The sequence below is a fragment of the Neolamprologus brichardi genome, chromosome 20 (genome assembly GCF_056152115.1).
Source record: "Neolamprologus brichardi isolate AB-2024 chromosome 20, ASM5615211v1, whole genome shotgun sequence".
In the NCBI taxonomy this organism is placed as follows: Eukaryota; Metazoa; Chordata; class Actinopteri; order Cichliformes; family Cichlidae; genus Neolamprologus; species Neolamprologus brichardi.
The window spans coordinates 22,205,378-22,224,476 of NC_142123.1; the positions used below are offsets into that span (position 1 = coordinate 22,205,378).

General features: G+C 39.9%; 1 protein-coding gene across 1 annotated transcript; it reads right to left on the reverse strand.

The window, feature by feature from the left end:
* Positions 1-208: 208 nt before the first annotated feature.
* On the reverse strand, positions 209-18,812 carry eif2d (eukaryotic translation initiation factor 2D). The gene is made up of 15 exons (XM_006796397.2): positions 18,581-18,812; positions 15,323-15,513; positions 15,150-15,233; positions 14,970-15,060; positions 14,777-14,884; positions 12,352-12,620; positions 11,769-11,886; positions 11,647-11,692; positions 11,459-11,565; positions 11,182-11,337; positions 3,754-3,843; positions 3,260-3,355; positions 1,495-1,615; positions 485-659; positions 209-402 (listed from the first exon to the last, which is right to left on the reverse strand). Exons 1-15 carry the CDS (start codon positions 18,634-18,636, stop codon positions 332-334), a joined length of 1,779 nt encoding a protein of 592 aa, XP_006796460.2. The 5' UTR covers positions 18,637-18,812; the 3' UTR covers positions 209-331.
* Between the last annotated feature and the right edge of the window lie 287 nt (positions 18,813-19,099).

Sequence of the window (19,099 nt, forward strand, 5' to 3'; positions counted from 1 at the left end):
GCTGTTAGGACACATGTGCTGACAGAGATGTTGCTCAGTACGTCTAAAGCTAAGGAAATTGTTTCCTCTCAATGTTCTTTGTTGCCATCAGAATCCAATCACCTTACAGTGAAAAACATATTGGTCATTTTGGCCGACCCCATCATCAACTTTAACCTGAAATACATTTGGGAGCCACAGCAGAACAATAATGAGAACTTCATTCATCCACCTTTAGCATTTGACACCAGATCAGCTTTATTTAATGGACAGTGAAGAGTTTATTGTAATTCTGTTTACACACAATAAAACTGTTAAACACTTCAAACTGCTAGTACAATTTGTTGAAATACTATTTTTTCTTGCCACCCTTTGGAGCTTTTTCTAATCCTTGAATGTATTTCCGAGGAATTTGATAATGATCTGAAAGGAGAATAATAGACAAAATGACTTTGTGCAGATGAAGGAATTATGATAAAATACTAAATTCCCTAAAGGTCCATACCCAGCAGCAATTTGCCAACTTGTTGAATCTGGTTTCCTTGGATCTGGACCAAGACTCTGTCCTTGGCTCCGGGGACAGGCTGCAAGACAGAGCTGGCCTGAACTCTATGCTGCAAAACACTGGCGACAACTGCAGGATCCAACCCGTACACTTCCAGGTTCTTCATCAAAGTCACCTACAGGTTGCATATATAAAACAACTAATTAAAATATTTAATCATTCATGTTAACTAGTGAGGTCATTACTATATACAGTCTGTATAAATGGAGGGCACTGACAAGTTTATTTTTCAAAATGTAAGCTGCACCTATAATATATCATTCATTACTAGATTAAAAAACCAAAACATATACATGATGTGTCTCCAATGACAGCGATCTTGGCTGGGGTATGGGGATACCACTTTTTTTAAGAATGAAATATCTATTAGCTGGATTGACTGGAAGTTTTTCACAAAGATTTATAGCTCCCATTTTGCTCATTGTTAAGAAAAGAAGGATTACAAAGTTTTGAAAAATTAAGAGACACCTATGGTTTGGAAAACCAAGATTTTTTCAGATATCTCTAAGTCAGGTCTTATTTCAATAGTAATATAAAAACTACAAAAGAACATAGTGAAGGCCTAGTCCCCGTTATAAAAGAAGCTTATAAAGGTCAGATTAAAAATAAATTGATTGCTAAACTTTATCGGAACCTACAAGGATCAATCAACCAATTATATTAAAATTAAATGGGAGACGGAGGCTAAAATCAACATATGGGGGTGTATGCAGTTATGGTAAGAGAACACTTCTAAGAAATCATTAAAAGCCCAAAAGTACCATGAAACTCATGCCCATAATGAGCGCATGTAAGCTTTTTACCACACTATCTGTATGATAAGTGTTAAATATTTTAGTGTATGGGATATGCTTAAGAATTCATAAAAAGCACCAAGGTCATTAATCTGTATCAGTACAAACAAACAAATTCCTCCAGAAATAGCCAAACTGGAGAAAAAAAATTGGCACCTTCTTATTCGACCCTCTAGAAGCCACAGTAATGTCAATGGGCTCAATATGGCCTTTCTTTACTATAGGTGGTTGCCCTGGAAACACAGCTTGATAGCACTCCTGCATTCTTCCCAGTGTTCTGTGGAAAACAAGGTTAACTTTTAGCATTAGCAAAATGGAAAAAACAAAACAAAACATAGTGTGGATACTATAAAAGTACAATCTGCAAAGATTGCAATGAAGAATTTACTTTCCAAAATTCCCAGTAGTTGTTCTACTAATTTCACTGCACACAATGCACTATTTGTGCAAACCTTTCAGGCTATGACAGGAAAAACCCCACTGAGAGCAGACTGGGCAGCCACCCATCACAATCTGCCCCTCTTAGTGATGCTGGTGTCTTGTCCAATCTTTGGTCTGTGGCAACATTGTTTTGTGGATTTGAATCAATTGCTGATCTCTTGTGAACCTAGTGGAGCTTTTATGAGAAATTTGATAACTTTAATTATTATTAAACTTTAATAATAATTATTTCAAGCAGTTCTACAAATGTGGATAGATGAACAAAATCTTGCTTTTTTGGTTTTGCCTTTTCGTCTAATCTTTTGAAATTTTAAAAACATAAAAAGTCACCTTTAAAATGAGGAAAACATTGCACTATCCATTAAATTAACATTTTCTTAAATTAAATACCTGAGATCTAAGCCAATCATAACCTAGCAAAAAACAAACAAACAAACCCTAAATTACTTTAACTGCATTGCAAACTATGTCAGCAGCAGTGATGTGTTACAGATTTACAGATCAGACCAGGATTAAATGATACATTAGTACGATTATTTAATCTTTCTAATGGGCAAAGTTGGCCCACTTTAGTAATTAGAGGCAATTTAAATGTGGACTTGCATTGGCTACTTTAACCAGTAAATCTGTCTAATTTACTAAAATACTGATATATTATATACAATTTATATGCAGTTTCCGTTATTGAATGCTACAGAAATAGGGCTGTTCGATATAACGGATGACAATATGAAAACGTCAATCGTTGCATATTACGCTATCGTTTGTTTCGTGATGTCGCAGAATAAACTTTTTATGGCAATATTTTTTCATTGTTTTGATGGTCACTGTAGAATTTCTTAAAGTTCTCTATTTCTCTTATATTTAATATAACCACACTACAGACGGACAAGCGACTGTTTTTATGCGTTGTTGTTAGCAACAACGACGGTAAAACCATCGCGTGGCTCCGTCATCCGCTTGTTTATTTTCCCACATAAACCTTTCACAATAAAGCTGAAGAGTTGAGACTTGAGACTTGTTGAGACTTTTCAAAATAAACTGAATCATGTGAAAGAGTATGCAGAGTGTTTACGGATGAAAAGCAAAAAAGTGCTGTCAGGTGCTAAAACAATAAAAGTTAGAATCAGCTTTTCCCCGCAGCACGCTGTGTAATAAATACTCACAAAGAAAATGTCTAAAAATGTATAGTTTCATGCATTGGTAACTCCAGGTACACGACCAGCTAAAAAAACAACAAAAAAACAAACACTTTACCCAAATCGAGTTACCTGACATTCATGGAATTTACAGAAATTGTAACATTTTTGTGATATATACCGTTGTCGGGACGATAAATGTCTTATATCGGGATATGAAATTTTGGTGATTTTTGAAATGCAACTAGTACAGCTATTTTTAAGTGTGGGTGGAGTACAGTACTTCAAAAAGCAACATGTTCAATGTTGTACACAGCACTTTAAAAAAAGTTTGTCTTTACCTGCTAAAGAGGTCGTCCCATTTGAGAGAGACTACCTCCTGATACTCTGATTTCTCCAGTAAGCAGTCACACAGAGTTGGGTTGATTGTCACGTAACTAGTAAAGAGGACAAAAACAGTGAGGCTTGAGGGATGGCACTAAACAGGGAGCATGCTGCACTGTTAAGCCATGCCAGCTTTGTGGCAGATAGTTTATTTTCTCCCATAAATTACTGCTAATTCGTTTCACATCAGATAAGGAACAAATTAGTAGAAAAGCAAACATGAGATGTTTTTGGAGTCTCAGAGTCACATTTAAACATTTTAGCTTACTATAATGTTATTAAGGTCAGTTCTGTATTTAACAGTCAGTGAGACTGCTGTTTACCACCACGCCCGGTTCAACTCAGCAGCGTGGCCTCCAGGTTTTCAATGTTTAGTTGTTCTGTGTTCTTCTGTCTGTGGTTTTTCAAATATCCACTCTGAATCACAGTAGAGTTTTGAACAGCCTCTTACTTCTTATTATTTTCATCCACCAGCTCATTGTCCTTTACATACTCCGTGACAATACTTCTTACTTCAGCAGGATGCAGTGTAGCTCCTTTCCTAAAGAGGCAACAAAGCACACATTAGTATCACCGATCAATACAAATGAGAAAAACTTATAAAGGCTACCTAAGCTTTAATAAAAATATCTACTTTCTTTTGATTCTTCTATTAGGAAATAAACTCATCTATATAAAGCAACACAGCTAGAAAAAAACTGCAGATTTCAAGTTGAATCAGCAGTTTTACTCATCCATCCATCCATCCATCTTCATCCGCTTTATCCGAGGCCGGGTCGCGGGGGCAGCATCCTAAGCAGAGAAGCCCAGACCTCCCTCTCCCCAGCCACCTCCTCCAGCTTATCTGGGGGAACACCAAGGCATTCCCTGGCCAGCCGAGAGATATAATCTCTCCAGCGTGTCCTGGGTCTGCCCTGGGGCCTCCTCCCGGTGGGACATGCCCAGAACACCTCACCCAGGAGGCGCCCAGGAGGCATCCTTGTCAGATGCCCAAACCACCTCAGCTGGCTCCTTTCGATGTGGAGGAGCAGCGGCTCTACTCTGAGCCCCTCCCGGATGGCTGAACTTCTCACCCTATCTCTAAGGGAGAGGCCAGCCACCCTTCGGAGGAAGCTCATTTCTGCCGCTTGTATCTGCGATCTCGTTCTTACGGTCACTACCCACAGCTCGTGACAATAGGTGATGGTAGGGACGTAGATCGACCGGTAAATTGAGAGCTTCGCTTTTACACTCAGCTCTCTCTTCACCACGACGGACCGGTGCAGCGTCCGCATCACTGCAGCCGCAGCCCCAATCCGTCTGTCGATCTCCGGCTCCCTTCTCCCATCACTCGTGAACAAGACCCCGAGATACTTGAACTCCTCCACTTGGGGCAGGAATTCGTCCTCTCCGTGAATCGCTACCTTATCGTGGTGGAGGGGTTTTGTGTGTCCCAGGGATCCCAGGGGCTATGTTGTCTGGGGGCTTTTGCCCCCTGGTAGGGTCTCCCATGGCAAATTGGTCGTGGGTGAGGGACCAGACAAAGAGCGATTCAGAAGACCCTTATGAAGAAAACATCGAGGGAACAGTTTACCCTGCCCGGGATAGGGTTACCGGGGCCCCGCCCTGGAGCCAGGCCCGGGGAGGGTGCCCGAGGGCGAGCGTCTGGTGTCCGGGCCTTAGTCCATGGGGCCCAGCCGGGCACAGCCCGAAGAGGAGACATGGGCCCATCCTCCTGCAGGCCCACCACCCGCAGGAGGCGCCATAGGGGTCGGGTGCATTGTGTGCCGGGCGGCGGCCAGTAGCGGAGGCCCTGGCGGACCGATCCCCGGCTGCCAAGACAGTTTTACTCAAAGTATTTAAATTAAGGCTAAGAGATTTAAAGCTCAGGAAAACAGATGCAGGGTTGTTGTATTAGACTGCATTAGCTTATGTTAGATGTACATCAACTAAAGCTAAATACTGCAGAATTTATACTCTGGGCCAGTTTGTGCTGGTTGTCCTGATGAATGCCTTGAAGTCTAAGGCTTAGACTAAAGAAGAATCAACTAAAAATATGCAAAAGCCAACCCAAAATATGAGGATAACTTATATTAAAACAGACCATGGGTTCACTTTAACATATTATAAAGTGAATGATAGCGATCCTCTGCTAACAATGATTATCTGAGGTTCTTGAGCATTTTACCCAAACAAATGCTCCTGACCGCCTGTGGCTAACTGAACTGTTTTGGTGGACCTACACTGGTGGTTTTAATGTTCTGGCTAATTAGTATATAAACAAACAGTCCTTGGAGTAATAGCAGGGTTTTCCACAAAAGCTTCTGAAACGAATTTAAATTTATTAAAATAACTCTCAGTCCAAGATTGTTTCAGCATCTAGTCATTTCATTGGATATTTCAAGGGATTGTTTTAATGAATTACACTGCCCTCCAAGAATTCAGACAATAACCCTTTTCAGAATCAGTATAAACATTTTACCTGTCACGCACCGTACTAGAAGCTCCTGGATATTAAAACCTAAGCTGGGAACACTCTACATTTCCCACTGTTAGGAGATTATTATTATTAAGACATTTTATTAATCATTATTGCTGATATACTAAAGCTAAGAGTGTTCATATTTCTGTTTGCACTCAACCAGCTGCACAACTGTCTGCACCTTGCCTTAAAAAGACTTGTTTTGCTCTCACATTATCTCACAGGAAACCGCCACCCAAGAGTAAGAAACAACCTTTTAAGAACATAACCTTTTTTGCACATAAGTTCCGAGATCTCACACCTGCCTGTTTGACTAGATAATGTTACTTCCTTTTTTGTATGTTTCATGCTGTGTATAAATAAAGGCAGAGAACTGCTGCAGAGGTGTGAGTCTCCCTTGAGCTCTCACCCGTGCACGTTGAACTGTTACAAGTGTCTGAGTGTTATTTCATTATACCTGATTACTTGATAAATAATATTGTCTCATATCATTTTTAATGGTCCTTCGAGCCGGAGTGGACATTGATTTTTTTTCATGCTCCAATAGGAAACCTTCATCAAGTCCTGACGTCGTGAGAAGCCCGCGCTGAAGTCTGTCGACAGCTCCTCTCCAGGCAGGGGATAAAGCCCAGAGACGCTATAATTCGGCTTCTGGCCAGCGTTCTTATAAAGTGGTCCACGACGTTGGGGGTTGATGGAGCAGACCTAAACAACCACGAAATAAATCAGGTGAATATTTAACACTCACCCACATCTTGCGAAAAATTCGAATAAGAGTTGACGCTACTCCTACAAGTAAATGCTCGTCCTAAGAGAGGACTGGTAGCTATTATAGGAAACTCTAAATGTAAATGCTCGCCTGAAAGAGGGTTGGTAGCTATTTTAGAGGGAAAAGCGTCATAATAAAAACCTTTAAACGCGCGAAATATTTCTGTTTTATTGTTTTGTTGGTGGAATAAGTTACATTTTACAGCACAATAGGGAGGCTGAACTATTCCACCGTATTGTTTGCCGACTGGTGCTCACGTACTGGTGGGACGAGAAAAAGGTTGTGCTTCATCACATAAAATTAACACCGCTTTCAAGGGTAGCTTGAAAGTAGAAGGCTGTGTTAATAACCTCTCTCATCCCTCGTGCCAGAGAAAGCACCACGGCTGTTTGTGTGTGTAAAAGTTAAAAAGCTGTAATTTTCAAGGTACCTAAACATAAAACATTTAAAACAAATAAGTGAAAATGGGTAATAAATCAACAAAACTCACTGCTGACGAGCAGTGGTTAGAGAAAAAATGTCCAGGCGCCGGACAAATTAGTGCAAACAGATGGAGGAATCCAAAAAAGTTTAAATGCCCTGCGTGGGAGGGAAAATGTAATCCCTCTGCAGTGACAACTTTAAAAGAGACCCTCCAAGCAGAATTAAACAATGTAAAAAGTCCTAAAAAGAAAATAAAACGTACTCAAGAGTTAAAATATTTCAAAGCATGGAAAGAGGAGGAAGACAGACGTAGTGAAAAAAGAAAAAAGAAAAAGGAAACAACATTACAAAGCCTACAGCCGCCACTTTATGTACCAGCACCGTCAGCACCAGAGCCGCAATCAAAAAATCCCTTCACTAGTCAACCTAATCCTAATCCTTATGCCCAAGCCCGAAGTGCATTAAACTGTATGACAACAAACCCACAGGAAGACATAGGGAAAGACCCGTCAGGCAGGGACATGGGAGGTATTGTAGATCCTCCAGGACCCTCCGGAATTTTTCCAATGATAGCTGCGCCTAATCCCAGATATGGACAGTTGATAGGTGGTGAGAACGCAGAAAGAGATATAAACCCATTTGTGTATGCTTTTAGACCATGGACCCAAACTGACAGACAAAATGTGGAAAAAGATGTTCCATCTTTAAATGAAGGCTTCCAACAGTGGAGAGACGCAGTGGAACTAATTAGAACTCAATGGGGCCTAAACGGTCATGAAATGCTTCAAGTAGTACAAGACCTGTTAGGATTGAGAATGGGGACAGTGAAAGACGGTTTTACAGGTGCAGATGACCAAGGAAGACCTCTTGGCCCAGATTCCCTAGATTTAATGAACACTTTGACAGACTTATATGACCGAATTAGGGTTCGTTTAGCCCCCAGAGCAGATTATTCCAAAATAGGAGAAGTAAAACAAAAGGAAGCCGAAACAGCATCAGACTTCCTCGATCGGCTACGCCCGGTTTTCCGACAACATTCAGGCCTAGATTATGAAGACCGCCCTGAAAGACCTTACCAACAGCAGTTAAAAAATGCATTTCTAAATGGTCTCCGTCCCGCAGTCAGAGCCCATGTCGAAAAGCACTGGGTGACAATAAACACAGGAAATCTAGCAGACGCCCTACAATATGCAGAGCATGCAACTAGAGTGCTGAAAAAGAAGGAAAAAGGAGGTGTTTTCACTGTAGATCCCGACACAGGTGTCATAGCATTTTCTGGTGGATACAGAGGACAGGGACAAGGACAACACAGAGGAAAGGGACAGAAAAGCAGAGGTTACAAAGGTAACAGGAAGCACAGAAATGAAAGAGACAACCGTTGTTATAATTGCGGAAAAGAAGGACATTTTGCACGAGACTGCAGAAACAAAAAAGAGAATCATAGTGACAGAGAAAGTATGTGACTAGAGCAAAATACTGAAGCTGAACAAAACATTGAGGATGAAACTGAAATCTATAACATACAACAATTACTTTTAGGCTCTGAACATAAACCCGCAAGAAACGCTCTACTGACTCAGGTGATCTAGATAAGACATACATTGACGCGATAGGGGTGCCAAGAGGCATCCCAAGAGAGTTTAAAGCTCAAAATGAAATAGCAGCTGGCTTCATTTCTCTTATCCCGTGGGTACAAGTTAATAAAAATGTAGCATGGATAAACTATGTTTATTACAATCAACAACGCCACCTAAACTTAACAAACAAAGCCCTGAAACTTCTAGGAGAACAATTATCTGCGACATCACTTATGGCAGTACAAAATAGAATGGCTTTAGACATGCTCCTGGCCGAAAAAGGAGGTGTCTGTGCAATGTTTGGAGATATGTGTTGTACATTCATCCCGAATAACACTGCCCCTGGAGGCGAATTCGAACAAACCATGACCAAATTACACAATCTGCAGGTTGAACTCAAACAGAACGCTGGAACTTGGTCCGAAGTTGACACATTCTTTGACAAAATGTTCGGAGGATGGGCAAACACCATTAAAGCTATAGCTATTATACTATGTAGCATTCTAATAATGTTAGCTATTATTGCATGCTGTATTATCCCCTGCCTTAAAGCATTAATCAGAAGAATAACCTCAGAAACTGTGACTGGTATTTTCTTCCAAACATATAACCGTGTAGCAACAGAAGAAGAAGAGGAAGATGAACTTTAAATGTACTCAACGTTTATGTAACACTGCCTCAAATGGAAGATGTTTTGGAAAAAGATTCATGTGATGATGTTGAAGTCTAATTGAACCCAGGATTGCTCAATGACGTTCTGACCGAAAATGTTAGGCAAGAGGTTATGAATTGAACCAATAGCAATGCTGTTATTACAGAAATTTGAACAACAGGAGAGAATGTTAGGAGATTTTTATTATTAAGACATTTTATTAATCATTATTGCTGATATACTAAAGCTAAGAGTGTTCATATTTCTGTTTGCACTCAACCAGCTGCACAACTGTCTGCACCTTGCCTTAAAAAGACTTGTTTTGCTCTCACATTATCTCACAGGAAGCCGCCACCCAAGAGTAAGAAACAACCTTTTAAGAACATAACCTTTTTTGCACATAAGTTCCGAGATCTCACACCTGCCTGTTTGACTAGATAATGTTACTTCCTTTTTTGTATGTTTCATGCTGTGTATAAATAAAGGCAGAGAACTGCTGCAGAGGTGTGAGTCTCCCTTGAGCTCTCACCCGTGCACGTTGAACTGTTACAAGTGTCTGAGTGTTATTTCATTATACCTGATTACTTGATAAATAATATTGTCTCATATCACCCACTATGAGTGGTCACCATACAAAGCACACTAGGAGAAAGATCAAACCAAGTTAGTCAGCAGGGGGCAGTTTTTTTAGAAAGTATTGTCATGTGTTTTGCTTTATTCGTGTTAACTTGCCATCTCCACTTTAGAAGACAGATGTGTGGTAAGAGGCTGAATGAGTTGCAATTTTTTTACAATGTGGCAGCTGGGCAACAATTACAGAGATGCACCCATCCGCTGAGCTAGGGAGCAGAGTCAGGACAATTTTCGATGTTCTTGGCCTGGACTGGTGACCAGCTGGTCAGGCTGATGTATGTTCGATTATGAGCCTCTCTATTTCATGCATGTGCAAAATGTGCAACATGTGCAACATGTGCAACATCCACATGGCGTCGCAGGCTAATAGTTGCTCACAATCTTACAGCCACATGTTATTAGTGTGAGGCTGTGGGCCATAGCGTGATGAAGACACAAAGTAAACCTAAAGCGACCCTTCAATCACCCTCACCCAGCCGCACGGACATTTTAAAGAACCTAACACAGACAAAGTGGCTAAAAGCTAAAGCTATCCAAAGCCACAAGCCAGCAGCTTTGACAAAAACCTCGGTATGGAGGAACAAAGAACTGAGGAAAATCATTTAGATGAGTGAAAAAGAGAAAAGGGTCAATGTCCTGGTATTTGTTGATTTAATAAACATGCTAAAAAAAAATGATGTTACACATATAAAAATGATGCTGCACCTGCTATTGTTTGTTTCAGTGAGAGAAGATCCTTGAACTTATAGCAGTTTGAAGGGAAATTGTAAAGTTTAACAAATTAATTTTATTATGAAAATAATATATTGCATGACAGAAAGGCTGCTTGTAGTTCTTAGAAAGAACATGACAATTGGCAGTTCACTGAATCTTCCAAGAAAACTGCTATTTCTGTTTCAGCGCAGTTTGCTACGTTTGATCTAAGAAAACTCTACAGTACTGATGATGTACTACTAGTAACACATGGCTTTTCATAGACGGGAAAAAAGCAAATGAAAAACCTTCTGTCAAAAACCCCAATTTACAATTGAAAACTATATTAGAAGTTTGAATTTATGGGTCCCTATGGGGAAAACTACTTGAAAACTATAGATGGAGCAATAAATTAGCAATCAAACGTGTGATTTCAGACGCAGCTAAAGACCAGGAATTCTTCAGCTTGTGTAAGACAAATATTGCCCTATCAGTTCACAGGTTGGTCAGAGGGTGAGGCCAATTATCAGCAGCTCTCCCAGAGTTGCTTGGGATTCAGTGTCTCTTTTAAAGAAACACAAGCTCCAACTCTTCCTGCTATGTCCCCCTGCTGTCCGACCCATGCGAACAGTAGGAAGTATGAAGAGGCAGGGTTAGGAAAATATACAGACCTCTTGTTTGCATTCAGAAAGAGAGGCTCCAGCCGAGCAGACACAGAGTATAGAGTTGTGATCTCTGGAGGATGATACGGAATTTCTCCTTCCTCTCCATCCGGCAGTGGAGTCGATTCAACATCTGTGTCCTCGGGAAAGCTGAAGGAACGCAGTCTACAAAAAAACAAGGCTACAGTAATACAAAGTACAAACACAGAGCTAGCCTTGCTGAATGTGGGTGGGTTGCAAGTTTCAATCCCTATGAAGAATTTCTTTATTTTGAAAAAGGCCTCACTCTGGATTCTTCCAGTCCACCTCCACAATACTCTCCACACCCTTGGTGAGTTCCTTTACTCGCACGATGTTATACCGTTGCTCCATGGTCTGTAGAAACTTGGAAAGCTGTTAGAAAAAACACATACTGATGAGGTTATGCATTTCACACTAAAATGTGTTCAATGTCACAAGCTGGACACATGATACCTTCTTATAGCTCGACTTCTTGATATCAAGTTGCTTTCCACTTGGGCTGTAAAATACAAGGCGTTTTCAGTAATAATTTTCCTTTCCCATTAAAACTTCTACAAAGGTGATTTATACATTACCAGCAAGAGAACATATGGTTGCGGAGAAATGTACTCGTCAGTAGGGGGAGCTCTGACTTCTTCACCTTGCTCTTTAAGGCATGAAGAAAGCACTGCAACAGCATGGCGTCCATTACCTCTGTGAAAACAAGGCATGACCTGTATTACATACTTTTCTCTGAGCATGCAAAAAAACAAAAAACAAAAACGTATTCCACAGCTGAATTAACATAACAAAACCACATGTTCACAAAAAAAACCAACAAAGTCATCAAGTCTGCCCTGCAACCATTTAGTAGTCACTACGTCAATCAGATTTAAATCGGGGATTAAAGTATTTATGAGGTTTTGGCGAAGTATTATTAAAAGCAAATTCAGAACAACTGTGGTGGGAAGTGATTTAATGGCAAATCTATAACTTCATTTTCATTAATAACACTTCTGATCCTTGCACTTACCATCATCCTGTTACATCAAGGAAAATATGTGAGAGAATTTGATAACATCTATTTAATTCAATTCAATTCAGTTTTATTTATATAGCGCCAAATCACAACAAAAGTCGCCTCAAGCCTCAAGGCGACTTTTGTTGTACATCTGGTACCTTGTGGTGTTTTCTGCTCATCCTGGGTCTCCTCCTCCTTCTCATTGTTCTTTTCGCCCTTCTCTTCATCCTGTTCAACTAAGCTCAGCTCCTCAAAACAAGACTGGGCTTGATCTGTGACCGTTTCCTCTGGACTGTGCTGCTCCTCCACACACTTATCAACTTCCTCCTCCTCTTTGTCACTGATTTCACATTCCTCACCGTTCTCCCCATGTGCTTCACTTTCTGCATCTGGTAAAGAAGGAGGACCTGACTTATCTCCAAAAGCCCTGAAAAGGATATGAAACTGGCATTAGAGCATTTTGACTTTTTGCCTCCACCAGCCAATCAACTTGCAGTTTAAACGAATGCTTGTTCAAAATCAAATCAGACAAACTCACCACAAACAAAATACAGTCCTTTTTACCTGCATCAGTACTTTTATTTTAAACAGTTCTAATGAGTAATGTATGTAATGTGTATGTGTTAGTCCCCGTAGGGAAATTGCTCCTCTGCATTTAACCCATTCACCCAGTGAAGCAGTGGGCAGCCACCAATGCAGCGCCCGGGGAGCAGTGTGTAGGGACGGTACCTTGCTCAGGGGTACCTCAGGGTAACCGTTCAGTGGAGTCAAACCCCCGACCTTCTGATCATGGGGCCACCACTCTACCTACTGAGCTATCCCTACCCCAGTAGCCACTTTACTGGATACAGTTATTCAGCTATTCAGTAACACAAAATGCCTTCTTTATTACAGAGGTCAGAGGAGAAAGGCCAAACTCCTTTGATGAAGAGAACACTTCAAATCAAATTATCACTTATAATGCAGAAGAGCATCTCTAAATGCACAACACGTCAAACCTTGAAGCAGATGTGCTACAGCAGCAGGAGACCACAAAAAGTGAGACTCATGTCAACTAAGAACAGGAAACTGAATTCACATGGGCTCGCCCAGATTGGACGACACTGGAAAAGTGTCACCTGGTCTGGAGACTCTCCATTTCTGCTGCAACATTCAAATGTAAGGTCAGAGTTTGGCATAAACAACATGAAAGCATGGATAACTTTTGCCTTGGTTCAGGCTGCTGGTGATGGTGTAGTGCTGTGGGGATACTTTTGGTCCCTTAGTATCAACAGATCATTGTTTAAATGCCACAGCCTATCTGGCTATTGATGGTGACCATGCCCGTCTATTTATCACCACAGGGTATCCATCTTTTTACGTCTGCTGCCAGGAAAATAAATGTCAAAAAGCTCAAATCATCTCAAACCGTGCTCTTGAACAGTTCACTGTACTCAGTTGGCCTCCAGTCACCAGATCTCAATCCAATAGAGCACCTCTGGAATGTGCTGGAACAGTAGATTTGTATCATGGATGTGCTGCCAACAAATCAATATGGACCAAAATCTCTGAGGAATGTTTCCACAACCTGGTTGAGTCCTTGCTATAAAGAATTGAGGCAGTTCTGAAGGCAAAACAGGGGGTTCAAATCAGTACTAGCAAGGTGTACCTAATGAAGTGTCCCGTGAGTGCACTGTGTGTAATGAAGATTAAATTAAACTAATAGATAGGCACTAAATATAAGCATTACTAATGCAATATCTAATCAAATGTGAAATGTCATTTTATTTGCGGGAATTTTTTCCCAATTTACCAAACTCTAATTTGTTTGTGTTTGAGTCCAAATAAATATTCATGCCAAATCTGAAGTTCACCAAGCGTTCCTGATATATTCACGGGAATGGGATGGACATGAGGTCAAAAGGACCTTTTATAGCCAAAATGTCATGAGTTCATTTCCGAAAAAGCCTTGATAAATTTCAAAGCCACTGCGTTTAGGAGAGTGGGACGGGCAGTCATGACGTGCAAAAACATAATGTGTATCACTAACGAACAATGCTCAAATGTTATCAGTTTCCTCTTCACTGTTTTTGGAATATCCTCATAAGGAAAAGAAGACAGGTGGTCCTTGTTGTGCAAGTGCTTCATTTTTTTTCCATCACTTTTCCCCCCCCCCATTTTTGCATCACTTTTTGCATCATCTGTCAAACCAATGGCAAATTTAGAATCACCAATAAACTAAATAACCAAGCTGTGAACTGTGGGAAATAGCCTACATGGGCAGAGGGAGAACATGCCTGGGGAAAGCCTGAGAAGCAGGTTTGAACCAACACCCAGCTGTCAGAGGTGCAAGCCAGGATACACCCAGCACAGGTCACAAGTTTGGCCAACACTGAGAGACACACAACTACAAACATTCCCTGCCCTAGTTATTGAGAAAAAACACACCTTTCCAAAAAGAATTCTCCACCTGCTAGAGTCTTCATGCTAAGCTAAGGAGCTGCCAGCTGTAGCCTTCAATTTAAGGGTGAAACGACACTAATCAATAATGCCACTAAACTTAAATTTAAAACAATTCAATGCTGTAAGGTGAAAGCGACTCACCAGAGATAATCCATGTACGTGTGAAGAATGCAGACTCCTCTTCCTTTCATACCCAAACAATGCATCTGTTCAGTGGACACGGCAGCTGTTCCAACTGCAACAGGTGCTCTAGGAACAACCCGAAGGACACAGTCACACTTACATTTTTTAGGAAAGTAGGAAAGGTCTTCCAAAAGTGTTTAATATAACATACCTGTTGTTCACTAATGTAACAGCACAGCTGTCCCCCTGTTTCACATCTGGGAGACCACATGAAGGCACCACCACACCTGGGAGCATGAGATCTTTGGAAAAGCACAATATTGTCTCATAACTTGAATGCACAAAACATTTGCACACGATTCACTGATCCCCCACCTCAAAAAAAGCATACCTGCCCCTCCAGTCAATTTCTGAAGAACAGGAGGCCATGTCTTGAAGGCTGGTAGGAGAGCGGGGTATCGCCAAAGAACATACACTAATAAATATGACAAAAACAAGTTACTTAAGAGCAGATCAGTCATCCCATTGTATCCCATATTAGTGTGTTCTTTGCTGTTTAATTACCGGTAGGAAAAAGTTTTTTATCCACTTCAAAGAACACTGGATTTTTATGAAGAACATAAACTGTCACAGCATCTCCCTTGTGTGCATAAATCTTGACAACATTTAGTTCCTCTTTGTTGGGGACCAGTTCAGACAGTTCATCAGCAGACAGCAAAGGAAAGGCCGCAGATAAGTCAGCTTTGAGCTTTCTCCTAAAGGCAACAACACAGAAATAGATAAAATACACACGAACAGATGTTTTGAAAATATACCATATCAATTTATCTGATAATATCTTAACAGATTACCCTGTTTCTGCTCGTCTGAACTGCACCATAACCCACACTATTTTTGTGCTCAACTCAAGGAAATTGATCCATTTATTTGTTAAAAGATTATTTTTTTTAGAATCCAAATTTATATTTTATTTATTTGTTTTTTTCAGCTATTAGCTATAATAGCTTGTCAAAACTATACTTTTCCTCTAAAATATTAGTTTCATTTGTCACCTTGCCAAAAAATAGTCATCTGCTCCTTTCAGCAGGTTATTATTTATCACGCTTAGAACCAAGAAAAAGGAATCTTAATCACCAGGGTCTGGTTCTAGAAAGCAAGTTCAATAAACTCTGAGTGGATTAAGGTCCTCTTCGCTTGGCTCATAAATGGAAATAAATGTTAGCTCAGATACATGTTCTCTCTGAGATAATCATGTGTGATTAGTAAATGAAAGTCATCATCAGGAGAGGATGAGTGTCAGTGCGCACCGTGATGGTAGAGAAAAGGGGATGGGGGAGTTATTTTAACCAGCTTGGTCTAATCGGCCATCAAATGCATGTATAAAATATATAAATCTTTTATACTGGCTATGGTTACGATGTGCCTGATGAAGTTAATTCAATAAGGATGGGATGCGACATGCAGGGAATAGAAACTGAATACAAAAGGTAGGTAACTGCTTTAGCCTAAATTCTCTAGAAAATGTGTCATGGTGCAGAATTTGAACTTTATTTATTTATTTTTTTACCTGTCCCGTCATCAGAAGTGTTGTCTGAGAGCCCAACAGATTCAGAATTTGAACTTTCAAACATTATACTATAAAATATTGCTCAACATAATTTAATGGCTATATTTCAACATATGGATTTATTTCAACATGAAATTCAGTCAAACTGTCTGCAGCTTGCTTTTAAAAGCCCACTTTAAACTACATTTGGCTCTGTTTTAGCATCTCAAAGTTATCTCTGTCTCATCTTCATTCAAATATTCACATAAAGTTCAAGATCTTAACAGTGTCAGGCATTTTTTCCGACTACAACCTCATAAATGATTGTGTGTTACATGTCCAAAGCTTTAGAAAGACAAGCTTTCTTTAAACAGTTATTGTTGGCTGATGGTGTGACAGCTGCATTACCCTTCACAGAGTCATGGTGAAAGATGTAGTGTACAGCTTTTATTCTGAGCTGGAAATAAATCGGCAGTGTAATCGCTGCGTCTGTCCTCACATTGATGACTGAGGACTCTGCTAAGTACAAAAAATAAAGACTGACCTTGGATTTTGGTGTTTGGAAAAACATAAACTTCATATTAAATAACTCCACTGCATGATTTGATAGGGACCTCATGAGGGAGGAAATAAATCTAAATGCTTGTCAGTTGATTCAGGAGCAGCAGAAGGAGTCCGAGAGAAACTAGGAGTTCATTGAAGAAGAAAACCAGCCAGCAAGCATAATAGGTACACAGATTCAGAGTTTAAGTTAGCATTCTTTCTGTAACAGAAACCTCAGAGTACCCTCAACTCAGGATTAAGAAACTCAGTTTTTCCTAGGGCCCAAGTTACAACTTGGATGCAGGAGGGAAATATGATTTAAGAGCTCCAAACTCCAAAATGTCCTAAAGGTACTATTCATCTCATAACAGCAATCTTATAAAAGAGATGAAATACAGCTCTGGGTCAGAGAAAAGTCCACTTTTTAGCCAACCTCTTCAACTGTCTAACTCTGTAACTGATGAAACAAAAAAATGTCATCATTGGTTCAGAAAAGCTGCATCCAAGCATCAAGTTCTCTCCTTGGTCCTTTATCCATTCATGTAACATCTGCTATCCGAGACCTGAGTGTGATATTCAAATCTAATCACAGTTGTGAGAAACATAAACAGTCCTGCTACTATCACCTAAGGAATTTTGTAAAGATACGATCAGTACTTAGATTCAGTGTCAGACTATCATTCATACTTTAATTTCCACTGGGTTGGATTATTTTAATAATAATTACACAGGTATCAGAAAGCACTAAATCACAAAATAAAATAGGTAGACCTTTTAAAAGAACCAAGAAAATTGAACATATTCCACGAGTCTTAATGCCTCTACACAGGCTTCCCATTTCTTTTAGAACTGACATTACATTTAAAGCCCGGCCCAAGAATATATATAAACATAACCTAACTAAGAGACAAACATCAACAGGCGGAGTGGAAGAGAGAGGCTGAGCAGCTCATCCAGGCCAGCTTTTATAGTCTGGAAGAGACAGACGATCTGATTGGCTGACGATCCACCCACAGGTGCCAATTATTAATATCAGGACTTTTTCTGACAGTGGGAGGGAAATGACCTGCCTGAGGAAATCCAGCTGGTGTTTACTTTAAAATCACTGCTAAATATTTATTTACGTTGAAAACCTTTAAAAACTTTTAGCATACACTTTAGATATATATTCACCTTATTCTTTCAACTTTTTGATTTTTATGTTAATTTTACTGGAATCACATTGTATTGGATTTACATTTTAACACCGGCACATTTTGATTTAATTTTTTTTTTTTTATAATTTCCACCCAGTTTGTCCGTTTATTCTGTTCCTATGCGAAGCACCTCGTAACACTGGTTTTGATAAATGTGATAAATGATATGCAAATAAGCGTTATTATTATTGTTATTATTATAAGAGTAAAATAATATGATCGTTATTTGTCCTTGCTAAATATTGACCGATATTGACAGTGCCAGCTAATAATGAGTGTTCAGCTCAAATACGAAGATATACGGAAAAACTGATATATCGCCGCTATCTAAATCTATTCATTCACTGACCAGAAGCTTCACTGTAAGCTGAAGAGAAGAACTACTCCGTTTTGATTTATTCCAGTTATATGAGGAGGACAGAGTCTGATACTTGGACAGTTTAAAAAAAATGTTTAGAGTCCTCCACCACATATAATAAATGTGAATATTGTAGAAGAAGCAAGCGTCAGCTAAAGATGTGAGCAGCAGTGACTAACCTGTCTGATCCTTTGATTGCGGTGTTGGATTTGACACGAAATGGTTTGGCAAACATATTTTCATAAAACGTTAGTCAGAAGAATTCAGCATGACCACTTCTGATGGTACGCCTTTTCAGTACATCAGCACAGAGAATCTAAAACGACCTACAACACATAAAGTGATTCTACACTGCTTGTTTATGCTTTTCAGTAGTCAGCTGCTCCTCGTTTGGTGGGATGGTCCGACACATATTTATGACCGATGTGAAACTGCACAGGCAACCTTTGTTCCGCATGATAAACTAAGCACGTAGGTGTCAGTAATATTTTTTCTGCGGAGTCCAAAGTGTGTGTATATCTAAGAATCTCCGTTACCATCGACAGAATAGGCAGTAATTGTAAAACTTCTTGTAGGCTAAACCAAGCAACTTTTTAATGTTGACTCACATGAACAGTGCTCCATGTAAAACAATGACTTGTTAAAAGTGTCGACAATTAAGCATTTCAACTAGTGAGAAAAATTTATTGTCATTGCAA

Bases quoted from the DNA above. Each gene is read 5' to 3' on its own strand.
- eif2d (XM_006796397.2), bottom strand. From the start codon at position 18,636: ATGTTTGCCAAACCATTTCGTGTCAAATCCAACACCGCAATCAAAGGA. The intron at 11,887-12,351 runs GTACCAGATGTA...TTGTTTTCACAG, and splicing joins TGAGCAGAAAACACCACAAG to AGGTAATGGACGCCATGCTG. The intron at 11,566-11,646 runs GTATCATGTGTC...TTTTTCTAACAG, and splicing joins AGAAGTCGAGCTATAAGAAG to CTTTCCAAGTTTCTACAGAC.